This window comes from Salminus brasiliensis, chromosome 22 (assembly GCF_030463535.1).
Source record: "Salminus brasiliensis chromosome 22, fSalBra1.hap2, whole genome shotgun sequence".
Lineage (NCBI taxonomy): Eukaryota > Metazoa > Chordata > Actinopteri > Characiformes > Bryconidae > Salminus > Salminus brasiliensis.
In genome coordinates, this window is record NC_132899.1 from 23,969,019 (window position 1) to 23,989,194 (window position 20,176).

The 20,176-nt window shown below is 43.2% G+C and overlaps 1 protein-coding gene across 1 annotated transcript in view; it reads right to left on the reverse strand.

Annotated features, from left to right (window-relative positions):
• The window catches only part of mrtfba (myocardin related transcription factor Ba), a 40,536-nt gene that overhangs the window by 11,539 nt on the left and 8,821 nt on the right, over nucleotides 1-20,176 (reverse strand). The window contains exons 2-12 of the mRNA XM_072668115.1: nucleotides 18,270-18,507; nucleotides 13,846-13,911; nucleotides 12,404-12,459; nucleotides 11,597-11,672; nucleotides 10,538-10,699; nucleotides 10,096-10,265; nucleotides 9,860-10,000; nucleotides 7,882-8,132; nucleotides 6,890-7,055; nucleotides 4,047-4,835; nucleotides 2,289-2,414 (exon numbers count right to left, since the gene is read on the reverse strand). Coding sequence (XP_072524216.1) covers nucleotides 2,289-2,414; nucleotides 4,047-4,835; nucleotides 6,890-7,055; nucleotides 7,882-8,132; nucleotides 9,860-10,000; nucleotides 10,096-10,265; nucleotides 10,538-10,699; nucleotides 11,597-11,672; nucleotides 12,404-12,459; nucleotides 13,846-13,911; nucleotides 18,270-18,405 — 2,139 coding nt within the window. The 5' untranslated portion in view covers nucleotides 18,406-18,507. The remainder of the gene's footprint in view (nucleotides 1-2,288; nucleotides 2,415-4,046; nucleotides 4,836-6,889; nucleotides 7,056-7,881; nucleotides 8,133-9,859; nucleotides 10,001-10,095; nucleotides 10,266-10,537; nucleotides 10,700-11,596; nucleotides 11,673-12,403; nucleotides 12,460-13,845; nucleotides 13,912-18,269; nucleotides 18,508-20,176) is intronic.

The following is a 20,176-nucleotide window of genomic DNA, read 5'->3' on the forward strand; positions in this document are numbered from 1 at the left end:
TATTAACCACTGGTGGCTAAACTTCGTAAACCTGCTGTTTTTGTAGCCGCTCGTTATTGAAGCGATATAACCTGTTACCAATGTCGCTTAGTCACATATTCACTGCAGATTCTATGTTAAGGCTATAATCTACGGTCCCGTGTGTGTGTCTAGATGCGCCAAACAATTTTTGTGTCAATATCTACATAGTCAGTTTTTGCTAAAAAAGCATAATCATAGGGATTTATGTATTTATGTAATCTAACTGATGTGTTGCAACCAAATTCCTCAACACATAAATAAATAATAGAAAAACTACTTTTCTTCACCAATGCTTCCAGATTCTGATCTCTGAAAAGCTACTTTGTGAAGCCTGCTGTTACATAAACTAGCTATTAAGCATTCTTACGATTCATCTCGAAGCAGACATGGAAGATTCCGAATCAATTCACAAGTGTCGAAAATCATTTTTTTCTAAATCTTAATCAGTAATGTTTGCAGAAGCCAGAGGTGCGGAAGGCTGGAGCTTGGCTGTCTGTGGCAAGCACATAACAAAGGTAAAATGGACAAGTAAGAAACTTCCTACAGAATACTGACGCAAAGCTTTGGCAGACAGAGTTAGTGATTCACTTTGCTTTTTCTGAGTTGGGTTTTTTGCCTGCTCGATGGTCCTCTGCTTGGCAGCAATACAACAATGGCCAGGATCTTTGAGCAAGCGAGGTCAAATCTTCCAGCCAATTTGGAACAGGCGAAGCAAACTACAAACTGTCGCTTAACTTTCATTGCCAATGACTTGCATCCATTTTCAATCATTGAAAACCAGGGCTGTCATGCTATGCTGAGGACTTCGGAGCCGAGATACAGCAGCAGCTTATTTCAAAGATATTGTACTGACAGGGCGATCCCCACACACTACAACCAGACCAAACCTAGGTTATTGAAATGACGAAGAAAACAGGTAGGATGGCTGCACGTACGGTTTGTGTAATTGTAATCTTGGGGAGAAAAAAAAAAAAAGACAAAAACAAACAAACAAAAAAAAAGTAATATAAATTTAAATAAATAAATATATAAATAAAAAATACAAAAAAAAAACCACCATGAGGTGTGAACATTCATTACCACAGAATCTTAGGTCACTGTAACTGCATATTTTATCACTGACGAGTGACGTGCTCCAAATAAAAGCAGTGAAGGACAGCCAAACAAGTACAAATACGGCTGAGCTGCTAATGTATGTAAGATGGTTGTTGCTGCTTGACCTTTTTGACTTTTTGCTATTATTATTGCGGTTTTCATTATAATTATAATTAGTTTGTTAACCTACATTTCCAAAATGAGCCACTTTATAGTGTGTTTAATATAAGTTGGATAAAGGAGACTCTTGGACTGACCCAGTTACACCCAAAGAGCAATTATTGAATAAATAAAACAATAATATATAAAAAGCTTAGACATAAATAGGAAAAGTGGGAAAAGTAGCAGCAATATGATCACAATATATGAAAGGAGTGTAGCAGCATGAATGAATGAATAGCGGTAAGTGTCAAAAATAATGTTACTTTAAAATGATGCAGCAAAAAATGTACTGACTATAAACTGCTTCAGTTCTGAGAAATTCAGTGACATGTCAACCTGGCAGATGAACACTCTTGAAGGTTCCAAATAAAGGCAATTGTTTTAGATAGAACCCCCACTAAAAAAGAAGCTTAAAAAGGGTTCAACTATGGTTAAGAGTGTTGAGAGCTAACTTCTGGAACTAATATCTTTAGTTTTTTGGTTAAAACACAGCACTTCTGTAACACAACTGGTTTAATTAGCTGTAATTGAACCGCAATAGTCATGCTGGGAGTGTATTTCCTGCATGCTTTTTGGTGGCATGGCCAAAAAAAAACAGCAGAGAATAGACACACGGCTGTGTAACAGCCACGCGCTCATGTTTTACATCCTCATGTCTGAGTGGAAGGTGGTTTCTTCAAACGAAGTTAACGCAGCAGAACTGCAGATATCACAAGTTTTATGTTCCACTGCTGAACAGTTCCACACTGCAGACATTTAAACCGCTCTTAGTGCTTTCAGGTTGTGAATAGTGTCGGTTTATGGCATGTCTAACACAGCAGGGCAGCAGTCATGAGAACAGCTCATGGCTCAGGCTTAAATGTATCCATTACCCGATCCACTGACCTCCACTGCCAGAATCGGCCCCAATCCTGACCCACAGGATCAGACCTAAATTGAATAACTTCTTTATTATTCAAGCATGAAAAATGCAAAAAGCAGTCACTCTGACTGCAGGGGAAATCAATCACCTGTACTATGTTGTGGTTATGATTGACGGGCTGCTGTGCTGAGGTACTCTCTGGTTTGGCCGGCTGCAACTGCGTGGTCTGGATCAGTCCTTGGCTTTGAGGAGAGACGGCTGCCTGCAGGACCGGCTGTCAAACAGAAAGCAAATATTAGGAACATACGCAGAAAGAACACAGAAGTGTTCAGAAAATGTTCAGCCATCTGCATTCCAGAATGCAAGGTCAGTGCACAAGCATCGTTACAAAGGTCAGCTGATGAGCATTTCAAAGTTTTAGAAAGCCCCAACATGGGCTTCCCTAAGCAGCTGCCTAGTAGAATACTCTGAAAAGTAGAATAGTTGATGTCTACGAAGCAGAAGGAGGCTGTAAGAAGGGGGCCTGGATAGTAAACTGTCAGAATAAACGTTCAGAGAGAACTCCCCATAGGATCGTTTGACTGCAAAGGACCTTCAGGAAGGTTCAGCAGAATGAACCTAAGGAACAAAGGAACATCTAAACAAGCCTGATGCATTGCGGACAAAAATCCGGTGGACTGACGGTTGAGATATGAGAAAAAAAAAGGTGCAGAATTTTATGAATCAAATTAGCTGTCCAACTGTTAAACACAGGGGTGAATCCACCACAGGTTTAGTACTATGATTTTATGATTTTTTTTTATATTTTGAGGAAATATTGATTCCAGTGTTTAACAGCTGGTGACTTTTTTTAATGTTTTTTTTTAATTTTTTTTTTTTATCTGATACGAACCGTGAGTGTGTTTACATGCAGTTTGTGCAGTTATTTGATTATTCCAGTGGTCATATAAACAGCCTACTCTGATTTCTTAGACTGGAGTAATGTAAATCCTGCCTATAGAAATCCTGATTAAGAAATCTGATAAAGAGAGAAACTCGATTACAGAGTTAAAATCCAGCTAAATGCAAGTATTCTCGGATTTCTCGGCCTGTGCATGCGTGAAAACAGGCAGCAGTACCAGAAATAAGCAAGCAGCATTTAACACTGCACCTGCGAGACAGAACACTTATGGAGTGAAACTGAAACTGCAGGATTTAAATATTCTTAATCTGCTGGTGATGATATGTGTTCATTTTACGTTCTGTTGGGTTTCAATTGTATTTCTTATTCTGAGAGAACTTACTGCCTCTGACTCATTTAAACCCCCATTCTCTCAAGCGCATGTAACCAAATGTGATGTTCTGAAGTTATCGGATTATGAAGCACAAGTAAATGGACTCTCTAAGAATAAAAATATTGTGATGCATATTATTTTTTTGTGGAAATATCATCCACCCCTAAGCACTAGCATTCAGTCCTTTTTTTGATTTTGACTTTTTTTTTAATACTGTTATCAATTCCGGCAGCCTTACAGCTAATAACAGTATGTAACTATGGAGAAGTGGGCAGGACAACGCTCATGAGAACTGCCAACCCGTGTGACATTTGTGTAAAATACAATTACACTTCCCGTCTGTAGGGGGAGCCAAGGAGCAAGAAGTGGCAATTCTCCATAGCGATGCTTTAAGTTTCAAATCAACTACTTTCAGATAGCTGCCTCATAATCAAGGAGCATGCCTTTCAATGTTCATGTGGATTATTCACATTACATGACTGATTTTGGAAATGCGTGCATGGGGTTGTATTCACACCTAGGAACGACCCGAACATTAAATCTGACGCCAAAAAACACACCTGAGCGATAAGGCGGTCAGTGTCTAAATGAATGGACAGCTAAACTAAATGCTGTTGCAGCAGCTGGAGTACCTGTAGTTTAACGTTAGCATTGGGGAGCTGAATGGTGGTGGCGTTATTGGGCAGGGACACCGGCAGCAGGATCTGGGTGCCACCATGCTGTGTGGTGAGAAGAGTCTGCGGCTGCCCAATAACCTGCGACACCCCCTGGTGGCTGATAAAGAACTGCGCCAGAGGGGTGGCCGTCACTTGGGTGGGGTGGCTTTCCTCCAGCTTCACTATAGCAGCAGTGGTATGCGAGGTCACTTTGCAGTTGGGGATGGCCGTGTTCTCCGCCTTTACAGGGGCCTTTGATGCAGCTGGACTGATGTTACCGTTATTTTCCACGGTTGCTGTCGTCTGTCCACTCCTTTTCTCCACCTCCAGCTGCATCTTCAGCTCCTCCACCAGCCGCTGCTCCTGCTCCAGCTTGCGCAGCAGCTCTTCGATCTGTCGCTCCTTCTCATGCAGCCTCCTGTCCTGCTCCTCTGGAACTGTAGGCACTGTCTGACCTTGGGTCTCTGTCAGGCTGTCCATGTGCATCTCCTCTCTGGTGTGTGCTTCTAAAAGGACAGGGGAAACCGGGGGAGTGGAGCTCAAGATCTCAGGGGGCGGCTGCCCAGGGGACAGGCTCATAGTGGTGCTAGACACTTCCATTGGAGTGTTGCAGGGCTGGGTGTTCGGTCCAGTGTTGTTGCTGTTGTTGTTGCTGGTGCTGGGAGTGGGATTCTCCTGGTAAGGCTTTAACCGCTCAATGAGATCAGTTTTGGTTCCAGACACAGGGAGGCCACGCAGCTTCAGCTCCATTTTTAGCTCAGCCACCTACGGAAAACAAGCGGAGATGGATTATGAGATGGTTTAAAAACAACCTGACATACAAATATTTAATACACATACCCTACATTGCTGTCTGGTGTGAAATGACAGCTTGAAGAGAAATTTTAGAATGGTGTAGACAGGAACTGGACAAAAATATGGCTGTATAATATTTTATATTATTTTTAAGCAGCATTTTTCTGTTAGACAGACAACTTAGGCCCTAAGCTCAGAATAGTCCAACAGGAATGCACCTCAGCTCTTCTCCTATTGAGAGACAAGCTTGACTTTAGGCTTAAGTTATCTGGCTATCAGAGTAATCCGCTTTGTGAAATAGCCCACAGAACACCTTTGTGTGTCCACATATGTATATGTTCATATGTAATTCTAATAATTATAAAATAGGAACTCCACAACAGGAATTGCATATCGAATAATGTGCAGAACTTAAATGCCACAATATTTCTTACTGCTGTCTTACTAAGATGGGACCCGATGTTCCTTAAGAAATGTTAGCTAGCACAGTTAGAGCACAGAATGAACCTGGAGGATCTGAACTAGCATTAAACCATGTTATTATAAACTAGCTCTGACAGAGTCTGTATGTAGTGTCTGTCACACTGTCACAGTGTCTGTCAGTCAGTCAGTGGCCCAGGTGACTTTTATGAGGTTAGCATGATGTTCATCAGACATTTGTTTGCTACCCTCTTGGGTTCCACACACACACACACACACACACACACACACACACACACACACACACACACACACACACACACACACACACACACACACACACACACACGATTTTCTCCCCATTTCATCCCAATTTGGACTGCCAATTACCCAACCCGTATGCAATCTCAATCGCATACGATACTCCAGTCACCAGTGAAGGCGGACTAACACACACACACACACACAAACACACACACACTTTCTAAGAGCAGAGTTTACAGTTCTGTGGGTTAAAAATGCCTCATGAATCTGAAATTAGACGATGGTCCATTGTTTATATCCTAACCATTTAATTACACATATTATATAATTGTGGAAAAAATCCACTTTAAGCCACATTCCCAAACATAACATTTATGGCATTTAGCTGACGCTTTTATCCAGTTACTGGTATTACAGAGGTGGGCCAATGTAGTGTTGGAGTGTTGGGGCAGTGGTGGCTCAGCGGTTAGAGCGCTGGGCTATCGATAACCGGGTTTTGGGTTCAATTCCCGAGCTCTGCAAGCTGCCACTGTTGGGCCCTTGAGCAAGGCCCTTTACCCTCTCTGCTCCCCGGATGCTGGAGTTGGCTGCCCACCGCTCTGGGTGTGTGTGTACTCACTGCCCCTAGTTCACTAGTGTGTGTGTGTGTTCACTACCACAGATGGGTTAAATGCGGAGGACACATTTCGCTGTACTGTGACAAATATGTGCACCTTTACCTTTGCCCAAGGACTCTTGTTGGTGTAGCGCAGCATAGTCACCCAGACCGGCAACCGAACCCCACTCTCCCACATGGTGTGGTAGCTTAGTGGCAGGTAGTGGCGTTATCTGTTGCGCCACACCAACCACCAATAACAATTCATATATATATATATATAAAAAGTTCACAAATTGGCATATTGTTTTTTATCTGTAGTTCAGTTTTAAATGAATGAATGGTTTTGAGGTCACTGATTAACATGACCTTTTTTAAACGGTTAAACTAGACATGGCATATTGGTATTGATCAGTATCTGCCTCTGTATTGATGGTTATCGTTATCAGAGTGGTAATAGCAGAAAATGCTGCCTCAGATATTAAAAGGTTTTTATTTTTATTTTAAATAAATAAATAAATAAATAACCTATCCTGCTCAGAATTTCAGGATGGGTATTAAAAAGAGAAAACACATGGTGGAATGTGGACAGAACACCACGTTCTTTTGAGAACATCATGTCCCACTTCTGGTCCTACTTCCAATACACCAAATGATACCCCAGGCTCAGGAATTCATTGTGATAATGAACTGCAGTGTTTCCGTTTTCCATTCAATAACATTAAATCCCACTGAGGGTGATCACCTTCATCTCCTCCAGGTTGGCTGGCAGTATGCCAGCCTTGCGGTTAGCGAGGGTGCTGTTCGGGCGCGCCGGTGGTGCAGCTGTGGGCAGAGACACCACGATGGAGGCAGGAAGGCTGCTGCCGCTGCTGATGGCGACTGTGCTGTTCTGTCCCTCAATCACAGACCTGCAGAGGAAGTGGGGAGGACCAGGGGAGGGGCAGAAAAAGAGGGAAATCTGCTTACAGCATGACGGAAACAATTTCCTCCACGCTCCCCTCGCACAATAAACAAACTCAGGTTGTGAACAATGCACGGCCAGGCAGGACAAAGTAAAATAGCTGCGTTAAAATAAATCTCCCACAGGTTCAGACAGAGCTGGAAAAGGAAGCTGAGAGGGGAAGAAAAAAAAAATAATCTCATTGACTTCCTGCCATTAATAAATATCACCAAACAGGATTTGTTATCGGAAACTAGGTAATGGGCCTGAGGCTCACTGGCAACAACATTATTAGTGTTCCAAGACATTTTCCTACTCGGGAAGCCTTCATACGCACACGGTCTCCAACTTGTTGACAAAGAATAGCCATAAAAGCTTAGCCATTAAAAGCTTAAAAATGCAAAAAGTCACCTTTCTGTTTACATCGGATCACAGGTGTTACAAATACTGGCAGGGAAGGACAGGGATTATTATTTACTACGTCTTTTAAGAGGCCTTTTCAACTCACTAACTGAAATCTAAGGATATGCTCTAAAAGAAATGGAGGCAGCTGTCAAATAAATCCCAAACTACAGACCAACCCAACAGCAAAGAATGCAGTGTTCCATTCATAACATTGCTTCGGAGCTCTTGTGGTTTACATGTGTTTTACGGGGCAAAAACAGCAGCAGCAGGAGTGGCATTTCTAGTGGCATTTCTGCCCCAGTTAAGCTTAAAGCATTCAAACTGAGAAGAGCATGGCAACACGGGAGGAGGACTGAACACCAGGTACGAGGAACAGCAGTAAAGCTTACTTGAGTGGAGCAGGCAGAATGGTCTGGTAGTTGTAGTGCTGCTGTTGCTGCTGGCTGAGGATCTGAAGCTGCAGAAAGAGCTGCTGCTGCTGCAGTAAGCGGGCGTAAGAGGAGTCCATGGGGGCTTCGCTGGGCTCCTGCTTCTGGTCTGGGGGAATGTACTGATGATACTTCAGCTTTTTCACGCGGGGTTTGGCCTCTTTGCTCTTCTTACTGCGGCTTTTATCGCCGGGAAGCTTAGGCTGACTTTGCTGCAGGACAGATACAACGAGGGTGAAAAATGTCCCTTTGACCAGTGCATTTTTTCTTTATTTAACTAAACAAACAGCAAAAATGACTGCCTATCAGTAAGTACTGTTGCAAGACAAAGCAAGCAAGTGACCCATCTGGAATAACCTGGACATCTGCACGGATTATAAGTTAAACATGATGTGATTATTATGTAAGTCACATTCTAGACAAACACAATCTAAACACACTAAGAACACACACATGTGCTCTGTTCATGTCTTTAACTGGAGCACAGGCTAGAAAAAGTAAGTGAACCTTTGAATTTAATAACCTGTAGATCCCCCCTCTAGCCTCCATCACCTCCACCTCCATTTTTTTTAGCCGCAAATAAGATATGCATAACATTTTTCAGGGGGAATTTTTGACCAATTCTCCCTGTATGTTTGGGTCATGAATATGTCTGGGATGTCTTCTATGTACAGCCCTCTTCAGGTCATGCCACAGCAACCCTCAGGGATAGGCTCAGTACTCTGACTTGACCATTCCAAAACACAAGTCATCATCTTTTAACTACATCAAAAAGATTTATCTGATTTGGGTCATTGTTATTGTTATTTGGGTCACTATCTTGTTACATAACCCAGCGTCTCTTCAGCTTCAGGTCATGGACTGCTGCCCTTTACATTCTCCTATTAAATGTTTTGATACAGCTTTGAGTTTAATTTTTATTCCAATGACCAAGACAGCCAGGCCCTGAGGCAGCAAAGCAGCCCCAAACCATGATGCTCCCTCCACCATGCTTCACAGTTGGGAAGAGGTTGGGGTGAGATTGTGCTGTTGGTGCGCAGTGTTCTTCATCCTCCAAATATAGTGTTGTGCATTTGTGCTAAAAAGTCCCACTATTGTCTCATCTGTGCATAGAACATTTTCCCAGGAGCGTTATGGAATATCCAGGTGGTCTTAGGCAAACAATGTTTTTTCTGGACAGCAGTGAATTTCCTTTGTGGTTTCCTTCCATGATCACAATTCTCGGTCAGTGTTTTTCCTAATAGTGAACACACGAACAGGTGTTTCTGTAGTGTGTAGAGCCTTTGTTTTTTTGAATTGCATGTTGTGTTCTTACAATCAGCTAAATGCCATAAATGTGAATGCCCACTCCTAAGGAGAATAGCAATGTTCATGAATTTTCTCCATTTGTAGATTTTGTAGATAGTTTGTCTAACTGTGGACTAATGTACACCCAGATCTTTGGCTGATGTTCTGCTGCCTTTTGGAGCTTTATGCATCTCTATAACACATCTATGAAAGTGGATACATTAAGGCAAGGGGTCCCACTAACCAATCTTTCTTGAGAAGACGAGATATGTTAGTAACCATGTCTGTGTGTGCCTTTAGTTAATAGGCAAAGCCCCTGTGAAACACCCATACCCAGTCTCCTTAATACAAACATCTTTTGCCAACTAGCTCTTGGAGAAATCAAGTTCACTTACTTTTTCTAGCCTGCACTGCGGATGTTTACTCAATGAGCTCGATTAAAGACATAAGAAGTACAAATGTGTGTGTTATTAGTTTAGTCAGATATAACTGAAGATAATGATCAGACCACAACTTAGAAGTCATCAATGCAGAAATCCAGGTAATTCCAAATGGTTTACTTGAAACTATAATATTTCATGATGGCAGTGCAGAGACCCTTTAAGCTACTCTATTTCCATTCGTCATGGCAGCAATTTTCTTTCCGACTGACCTTGAGAAGAGTAGGCCCGGGTTTTGAGGGGGCCACAGTAGTGACAGGCAGTGGCTGTGGTGCCGGAGGGCTCACAGACTGTTCATTGGTGGATAAAGGTTTGAGGAAATCTCCTGTAGCCTGAGTGACAGGAGTGCAGTGCTGCAGAACAAAAGGAGAAGGGATGCTCGATCAAATTCATTTTTAATGCTAAAAAGGGATCATAGTTTCAAGCATCTTTCTTTATGTTTATGCACCTGTAGTAAGTTATTGGGCAGTGGTGAGGTGGCCTCCATGGCCTTGGGCTCTCCAGGCGAAGCCGCAGATCCGTGGGACTCCTGACTGCCCGGCTGCTCTGGAGAGAATGCATCACCGCTGTCTTCATCAAACATGTCCGGCAGGGTTCTGGGATACTGCATCTGGCCATCTGCCAAAAAGAAACACACAGCAGGACAAAGCAGAAACCATAGAGGTCAAATTTAATTACTGCCCAAACTTTCACAGAGTATAATAATTTAGCCTGGATGCAGGATGAGTGTAAACACATCTAGATGAGCCTCGTTCAATTAGGAATTCAAATTGGGGACGTGTATTGTGGAATAAATTGCGGAAAGACTAATATATATATATATATATATATATATATATATATATATATAAATCTAATGGTTATATGTCCATCCTCAGCAACTCTGTTACCAATGATGGCCTCTTTGACGCTGGAATCCACAGGCAGGATGTTTTTCTCCACCAGCTCCATCGGGCCAGGGCGCTGGGCGATCTTCTCATTGAGGTCATCAGCTAGCCGGGCTCTCTTCAGTTTCAGCTGGGTGGCCTGCAGCGAAGGCTCCGCTGCCGTCTCTGCACAGAACACCATCAACCAACGGCAGCCAGCACAGTTATTCAAAACAAGACCTCATTCAAGACAACACCAAAGCACTCCCCAAACAACTACTGGAAGCTGTACTTGTTACTGCTATAACAATATACAACATGTTATTATTATATATAACAGTACTGCCATTACAGTAGCATTCAACAGTTACTTAACAGTCTTAACAGACTCGCTTTATTTAAGGCTAAACAACAGCTTTGTTATAATATATCGCAGATGAGATAAAAAGGCTAAAAGCTAACTTTAGCTAAGCAGATCAAGCACCTCTATACGTATCCGTGAAACAGCGGAGGAACAGCTAAAAGGTCTGTGCGTCTCATGGGAAAGCTAATGAAGAAGGCAGGTGCTAGCTGGGTGCTATGCTGAACGCTAACCCAAGCGGACAGTTCTGCAATTTTGTTTGGGTAGCCAACTGCACACCATGCTGACTGGACACAGAGATGACCCAGAGGAGGACAGCAGGACTACCTGATAGATCTGGGAATTTGGGAATGATAAAAACATCTAGATACTGTGTTCGAGGTTAAAATGACAGGCTGGGCTATGCTGTCTTTGGGTCTTGGGGTCATCAACTGGCCAATAAAATCAGAGCTAATAATAATAATAATAACAATAATAATAATAATAACAATAATAATAATAACAACAACAATTAGTTTAATAATAATAATAATAATTATTATTATTATTATATACCTCCCCACCCCTCACAAGCCCACCATAAAGAAATAAGTGGTTCATCCCAAGGCAAAATAACAGGGTTGTAAATACTATTTACACAACAAACAAGGTTAAATACTCAATAAATTCATTCTATGGTACCTTTTAAGACATTTTAAGGATCTGCAGGAACGAGGGCTTACCTTGTAAGATGTGCATGCGGACCAGCTCGGCCCTTTCGGGGCGACTCCGGATTTTGTGCTTTAGGAAATTCTCAGTCTAAGGAGAAAATGTAGCATGTTAGCACATTAGCATGCTAATTTCCCATAAAAATAAAGCACCCCGACGTTTCAATATTAACAGCAGATACAGCAAAAGAAATGCCCATTGATGCAAGTAAATGCCTAAATCATCACACACCTGTTACAAATCACATTGGGTTGTTAAGTAATCTCAAACCGACTGGCTTATGTGGTTTCTGTCACTGAACAGCTAGTAGCAGTATGTATAAAAGTGGATGAAAGTATCAGAACCCAACTTGAACCCTAAACAGTAGTCATATTTTTGTGATTTTTGTGATTTTTGTCACATAGTACCAGAAAGCCCATAAGAAAGCAAAGTAGTGAGTCCTCAAAGTCAGGCTGTGTGGAAAAGTGTGTGATTGCACAGTTCTAACCTACACTCAGTTACCTGGCTGATCAAACACATTTATAGTAAGACGAAAAAGAAAAAGTACACTGTAAAAACACTGCAAAATACCACACTATAATTCCACACAAAGAAATAGCTAATGCTTTTCAAAAAGTAAAAAAAATGCCACATGGTCAAAGCTAAAAACAGGCAAGAGAGCATTTGACCAATTGAAAGCACATTTATGGTGGGAGCTCATGCTACTTCAAGATGAGAGTGGTCCATATGATTCGTATCATGCTGAAAAGCCTAAGTGGCTTTAGTGGAGATAAGGATCCAGGCATGGTCGACGCTGGAGGAGGGGGGGGGGGTGAACTTACCCTGGCTCTCTCCAGGCTCCGGATCTGCTCATGAAACGCTGCTGGGCTCTTGAGGGCTGCACACAGAAAACAACAGAACACACACTGTGAGTCTCACAAAGCCACAGTCTCCCACACTTCAAACACACACTACATTCTTTCATCTCTCGCAGCCTATCTGGTGTGACTGCACACGCAGGGCAGATAGGGTAGATTCAGCATGGCTAGCGCACCGCCAGCACTGTACATGACAGAGCCCTTCACTACCAGGCCTCCATCTCTTAATCTGTGGTGAACGTCTGCAGGGAGTTCAAGCTTAAGCGAGTGATAGAATCTCATCAATCAAAAAACGCTGAGCATTAATCTTCAGTTTAACTAGATCACAGAGCGACCACGGGACAGGAGAGTGCGTGAGAGCTTTGCTGCACTTCAGACTCTCCGGGGTGGCCGCGAGAGTGGATCTGCTCGACAGAGTTCAACTTAGGATGGTTGTAATGCGCTCGAACTGAATGAACCATGGTTCCCACTTCCAGGCAGTTGGTAGCCTGTTGCTATGTGGTTGCTATGGTATTCCAGGGGTATACATGGGTTCTACAGTGTTGCAAAGTGTTTGCTGTGTGGTATTGCAGTTTGCGTTAGTGCTGTTTAGTGGTTGCTAAGCAGTTGCTATGGTATCCCAGGTGGTTGCTAAGGTGGTTTCTGTGGTCCCCTTAGTGGTTGGTTGGGTGTTACTAGTGTATTTGTACCATCCTGCCATGGGAATGGTGCACAAACCTTTGCATCCCATTCATTCCAAAGGGAGGGGGGGGGGTGTCTAATCCAAAAGCTGTTTATAAGCCCAAAATCACACAATCGGACCAAACTATCTGGAGCTGGAACAGTGTTGATATCTGGCAATGTCATTTTTTCTGCTGTTGTAGCTCATCTACCTCAAGATCGGACACACTGTTCATCGTGAGATGCTTTTCTGCAGTGGTTATCTGAGTTACGGTAGCCTCTCTATCCGATCCGATCAGCCTGGCTGTTCTCCACTGACCTCTTTAACCAAGAAGATGTCCAACAAGGAGACCCAGGAGATCAGCTTAAAATCACAATATCAGATACAAATCACTATTCAAATGACATCTAAACAGTCAGTTCCTTTATGGAAATGTGTGTGTGAGGGGGCGGTCTGTATACCGCACGGTTACACCGCTAGTTCCTATATCGTTGAAGGTTCCCGTCTGTGTCATTTTAACACAATAGAACAGTCAACAACAGTCCAGTCAAAACAAGCCCAGTCAGCGGCACACAAAATTCTTTTGGCCTTAACGTGCACTTCCACATCGTCCCATGTTGACCGATGGTCCACGACTAAGCGATCAAACATCTGACCTAGAACTGAACAGCCAAGCCAGGATCAGCCTAGTATCACGCAAGTTTAGTGTACTGAACTGTTCCACTAGTTGAGTGGTGGTACTTACGTGGCATGATGCCCTGGTCAACAAGCTGCTCCCGAGTGCGTCTCTGCTGCAGCCGCAACTGGAGGACTGTTAGAAAGAAAAATGGGGTAGGTCAATCTCCACGGCTACTAACGCAGCCCTGTCCAATACACACACGCGCACACACACACACAGCATGGCAGGATATCAAGTGCTCCACCTGGACTCATTCTTCAAATCACACACACACAGGCAGAGGACGGAGGGAAATCCAACCTCAGAAAAGAATCCCACACACTTCCCTTCCTACTACAAACATTACATAAGAGCAGCATTCAGTAATGGTGCTGCACGGTTTTCCTGCAAGCAAAACAACGGATTCAGATAACTTTTCTGACGCCGTTTTCTGGGAAAAAAAACAAAAAACAAAAAAACCCTCAGCTGATTAAAACAACCAATCATGATAAAGCATGCACCGTCCAAGCAGACACCTGCCTGTGAGATTTAATCACAACTCTGATTACTATAAATACTAGATTCAGGACTGTACTTCCAGTCATCTACGAGCATACGCTTTATGGACAAAAGTATTTGGACATCTACTCATTTATTGTTGCTTCCAAAAACAATGACCTTGAAAAGAGAGTTGATCCTGCATTTGTTGGAGTAGCTGTCTCTACTGTCCAGGGAAGGCATTGCTGTGAGGATTTGATTGCGCTTTGCAGATTTGATTGAACCAGTGAGACAGACCAGAACATTTGACTAAGCTGGCTAAGCTATTAAGACTGATTTGGTTAAACCTGTGGGACTGATCTAAAAAAGATGCCCTGAAACCAGCAGAAGTGCCTAAAACATTAGGGGACTTCTTAGCCAGTTAACCCATAATAAGCTCCAACTGAAGTGCCCTTGCTCTCTCCAGGGTGGCCAGATGCCACAACATCTCTCCAACACTTGCGTCTGCTGGAGGTTCGGAAAAAGAGGCAATGGCTGGTTGTGCGATCCAAATTGGGGGGTACACATCTGACTTGTGGTCAAGTGGTTCTTCTATGATGTTTCTCAAAAAACAGATACAGATACAACTAGGCAGACCTTCCTGCAGGATAAAGCACACACACACACACACACACACACACACACACACACACACACACAGCTAACCTCCTCACACTGTTCACAGCAGTGACTAAATGTGTGTAAACTATGACTTAGCACTTCATCATGGTGTTAATACGAGGTTAATGCTAGAGAACAGAGCTTTACTCACTGATTCCACTGGAAAATCTATATTGTATAGCATCACATGTGCCTGGTGCTCCTCTGAAGCAGGCAAACGAACGGAAAAGCAGGTGGTCACACATACACAGGAGGTCAGCATTTGAATAGTCAATGGAGAAAAGAATGAACTACAGCAAGTAGGTAAGGCTTGACTTCAGGCTGCACTAGTGACTCAGCGTTCTGCTCATAGCATCCTAGAGGACCCTGGTTTTACCATCTACGAGGTGGTCTTGCTTGCCCTGAAGAGCCCACACGGGTCAGGCTGATGTGTACCATGAGTCAACAGGGAGAAGCCTCACTATCTAGTACAAATTGCAGACTTTTCCTGTTTGGAAAAAGAAAAATAGAGGCAGTTGCTCAAGGCCAGAACCAGAAGGTCTTTGCAACCACAGCTTAAAACGCTGGATCTCTGGTTTTTAGACCATAGGAACTGTAGGAACTGTAGTCATGGTAATAACAGGCTTGGCTGGTCTGATGATATTTCCACTGCTACGTCAACAGCTCTGTCCAACAAAAACCCAATTCCGTATACCATCATCACTGAAAGGAGGAAAGAGCAGCACCTGAACCGAAGGCGTCCCTGCAAGCCACACGGCGCTCCACTTCCAGACAGGCCATGCTGACCCAGCGCGCCCTTCCGGTCTCCAGCAAGCTCCGAGGTTCAGTCGATTTCGTCACAGCTTTCCATTGCAAATACTCTTTCCAGAATCCACGCTTCCTTCGTCTTCTCTCCTACTGCGGAGGAGATCATGCAGACTGCCTAACTTTTCCACTTTCACTCTCAACAGGAGGGGCAGAGAGGCGGGAGCAGCCCTCTAACCCCTCCCAGCCATGGCATCTTCGGCTGATTGTTATCTACAGGAGCGAGCAAGCAAGCAAGTCAGCCAGCCAGCCTTCATGCCGAGGGGGAGTCACTGAACCTATGACACACGGAAGCAGCCCTGTGGCTGTGACAGAGTTGCGAATTCGTGAGTGATTGACAACATAAACACCTCCCCTCAGTGACGAGAGCGACCTCAGCAGACCTTGTGACCTTTCACACAGCGGCCCAGCAGCAGCCGTCCACTTAAAGCTTGGAGCTCCTACACTAGGACATCCCAGTTTCACGACTTTTCACACGTCAGTCAAAACTCTAGACCCATGCCATGAGCAGAAGTAGTGTCAGCACTGTGGACTTGCTGCGTTTCCGAGGGACGGTGAGGGATTCCTCTGCGGTTGACCTGGGCTAAAGGTGAAGGGATGGGCAAGGTTGGGGCAAGTTTGGGCATTCCTGGTCAAAATTCTGTTATTCAGAACAGCTTAGCAGGAAAAAGATGACCTGATTTCCAAACAGTATAAAGGTAATATATATTTATTAGTATATTTAAGCAAGATTACCTCCTTAACAGTGTCAAAAACAAAAAACAACAACAACAACAACAAAAACCAACTAGACAGCCTCTGGCAGCAGGCTATGACAGCTTGTAAGCACTTTTTGAAGCCAGATAAGAGTCCTTCAGCCCTTGTTTGTGGGATTTTCGCCCATCCTTACTTTCAAGAGGCTTCCAGTTCTGTGAGATTCTTAGGCCGTCCTCAATGCACTGCTCTTTTGAGGTCCATCCAGTCCAAGTGTTCAGTAATGTTTGTAAGGGAACTCCAAAGGCCATTGGCAAAACCTTCAACATGTGCTTCCTCAGGCAGTCTGAGGTGGATTTTAAGGTGCGTTTAGGATCGCTGTCCTGCTTGAGGTGCTTTTCCAACATATGGGGTGATGTTTTCCTCCAGAATTTGCTGGCAAATTGACTCCACTCCTCACGCTACCTGTGAAATGTTTAATGTGCCACTGGCTGCAACACAAACCCACCCTCGTGCTAAACAGTTGGAGGTGTTTTTTGTTTGTTTGATTTTTTTGAATCATTAACAGTCAGCAGAACTCGTTTCCACATTGCATCAGGGCTTGCTTGGATGTCAGATCATCTTCTACTCACTTAACTATTCACAGTGAAGATGGGCCATTTCTTTTTATTTTTGAGGCTGGGACCGATCGCAGATTGTTTTTCCATTTCGATCGAGGGCAGGGCTGGGTGACGGTTATGTATAAATTATGCTGGGAAACTACACAGGCGCCAGCACGACACGAATCTCTGGTTTTCCTCAAAAACACAGTCTACAGTCTTGCACACAATGGAGATGTTTCTGCTTGGATAGACAGGCGGAATCACAGCCTAAAATTAGTGCTAGCTTTACAAACTACACTTAGCAATTAGCAGTATAATTACAGGAGAATCATTTTTGTCATTCTTTATATAATAACATCTTCACAATGGCCCTTCTACTGAACCATAGTATTAGTACCCATGTATTCATTTGGCATCATTGAAGGATAATATCTAATAAACCAGCCGTTCACAACAATGTTATAATGAGATGAAATAGGAGTAGTAGTAGTAATTCCAAGATTATGAGAAACAATTAGACAATTTACAGGACGTCATGATATATTTCAACACTAGCTTCAATGGGTTTCCGCAGCCATGAGCGAGGTCTAGTGGTTGAATGAGGAACTGCAGCATCTTGCGACCTCACATAACATTGCAGCAGAATCTGCAGATTCACAGCGGATCGATTCTGCTGTCTCTAATTTGCAGTACCAGATATTTTAATCCCAGTAGCCCAACATTTTGTATTCTTCAAAATAATAATCTGGTGAGAAAAAACAAACAAACAAAAAAAAAAAAACACGAAAACTGCTTAGCTAAAAAGGTGTCTACGATAACTGAAATCTGACTAATGGGAACTAAAAAGTTTATATTGAATTCTTTATTGTTTATTTTCGGCAAACAATTTGTTTCATGCTCTAGGTCCACATCTATTTCTCTGCATGCGAAAGTCCTAGTTCATATTACTGGGTGAAGATGAGCGAGGACTGTACTGGGCTAAAAAAAAAACAACAAAACAAAACAAAACAAAAACACACAAAAAAATCTTAATGAAATCATCCACTGCAGCTCCTAAATATACTAAATATTTAGGCTCTCAATCACGCAATGTCTTCCATTGGCCCACAGCCAAAAGATATCCACATATTTTTCTCAATACGAATTGATCTAATGGCACATTTCATCACAGCGGTGAACCCCACCAATCTGCTTTGTCAGCAAGGAGAACCGGAAGACCTTGCGGCTCTATGAGCGAGGAGGCGGTGGACTCACCATTCTTGCGCTCATTGAGAGGGGGCAGGTTCTGGCTGGGCTGCAGGGACAGTTCCTCCATCTCATGGGTCACCGCCTCACTCTGAGGGCTTGGGGCCAGCAGTCCCCTGAACCCAGCTCCTCCCTGCGCCTCCATGTCTCCTCAGGGAGGAGTCAGGGGACTCCCTGGAGATGGTCAGAGATGAGGTCACTGCAAATTCTTCACCGTTTCCTCTGATAAACACAGAGAACCCGAAAACTGTGGACAAAGACAAGAAGAGAAATGAATTAGGACATTACGGAGATATTCACTGACCTTCCCTAAGTCAACATTGCCTGCTCTTCGCATGTTTCTTCTGAAATGAAAGGAAGTAAACAGGGGTTTGTCCCGGTTTTGCTGAAGTAACTTCTCTACTCTTCTGAGAGGCTTTCCTTTAGATTTTGGAACAGTGCTGTGAGGATCTGACTGCGTTCAGCCACAAGAGCACTAGTAATGTACTAGATGTACTGATATTTGAGCTTGGAACACAAACACCATTCAAACTAGGTCCGTCCCGATACAAATTTTTTTTGGACGATATATTGTCCAGACAAAATTCAGAACCATTATTACTGTCATTTTCAGACCATTTTAATCCGCTTATGATAAGAGCATTTTTAAGAGCAATAAGCTTTTAATTATTAAACATATTCAGACACCCAAAAAAAAACAATATTTATATATATTTTTGTTTTTTTAAGTGAAAATATCCAAAATAATGAAACAAAACAAGCTATTTTTAAACAAAGTCAACTTACAGGCTCATTAAGGTTAATGCCCCCCCCCCTCCTTAATAAACACAATGGACAATATCAAGGTCAGACCCCCCAAAAAAATAAAAAATAATGCCATATCCACATGTTGTATGACAACTCGGTAACGTAATAACCGTGACAGGCCTGATTCCAACTCATCCCAATAGTCCTGGATGGAGCTCCATCACTCCAGATAACACAGTTGCACTTAGGGGTGGGCAATATGACTATATTTCATCTCATCATGATATATTTTGTTACTGTAATTTTTAATTTTCTAAGCGCAAAGACACTGTAAAGAAAAATGCAGTTGATCAAGCAGTGTAATTAGTCTGGTTTAGTTCCAGTGCTCCACAGCTCAACACTGCTGGGCTTTATATTGCTCTAGCTGATGTTTGGCATTGGGCTTGGTGATCATGGGCTTTGCATTCCTTTGGCAGTGCTTTTCAACAGAGCTTACCAATTGAACACCTGTGGTGGGTGCAACTTAAAGCAGCTGAATTTACTGAGAAGAATTGATGTCCACAAACTTTTGGAAAGGTTGTGGACATCTGTAAAGTTTGTCTAAATATGGTATTTTTGTCCATACTGTGCAGCACTACACTCAGAGCCAACACTGATGCCACAAAGTAACAGGACCAGTAACAATGTTCTTCACAGACCTCAGCTCAACTTTTAATGTGGCAGAGTTTGGTGTTCACATCAATCCCGTATGTCTGTTCCTGCCATTAGGATGTGCTAAAGTCTGCAGTATCACTTCGGCTCATGCAGAAGTAGTGGTTGTACAAGCCACAAGGCATGAACGAGGGGGTTCGGAGCCCAGTAACCCATCATTGTTTCATGCTGACGACACTGTGCGGGTTTAGGAGCTGGATGCGGTGCATTGCGGCATTCACACAAACCCCTGCTTCTTCAGCGAACTGCTCTCGAACACTCTCGGAAACGCTTAACCAGGCCGAGCCGACGCAGAGAACTCCACAACCACATCCATTCATTCAAACAGAGCTACTATTACAATGAAAAAAACACAGGGGCCTGATCCAGCTCCCTGCAAACGAACAGTGGGTATTAACTCCCCCACTTTTGATCATGTTAAGTATAGTTTTGAAGGACGGAACCAAATGACTTCATGT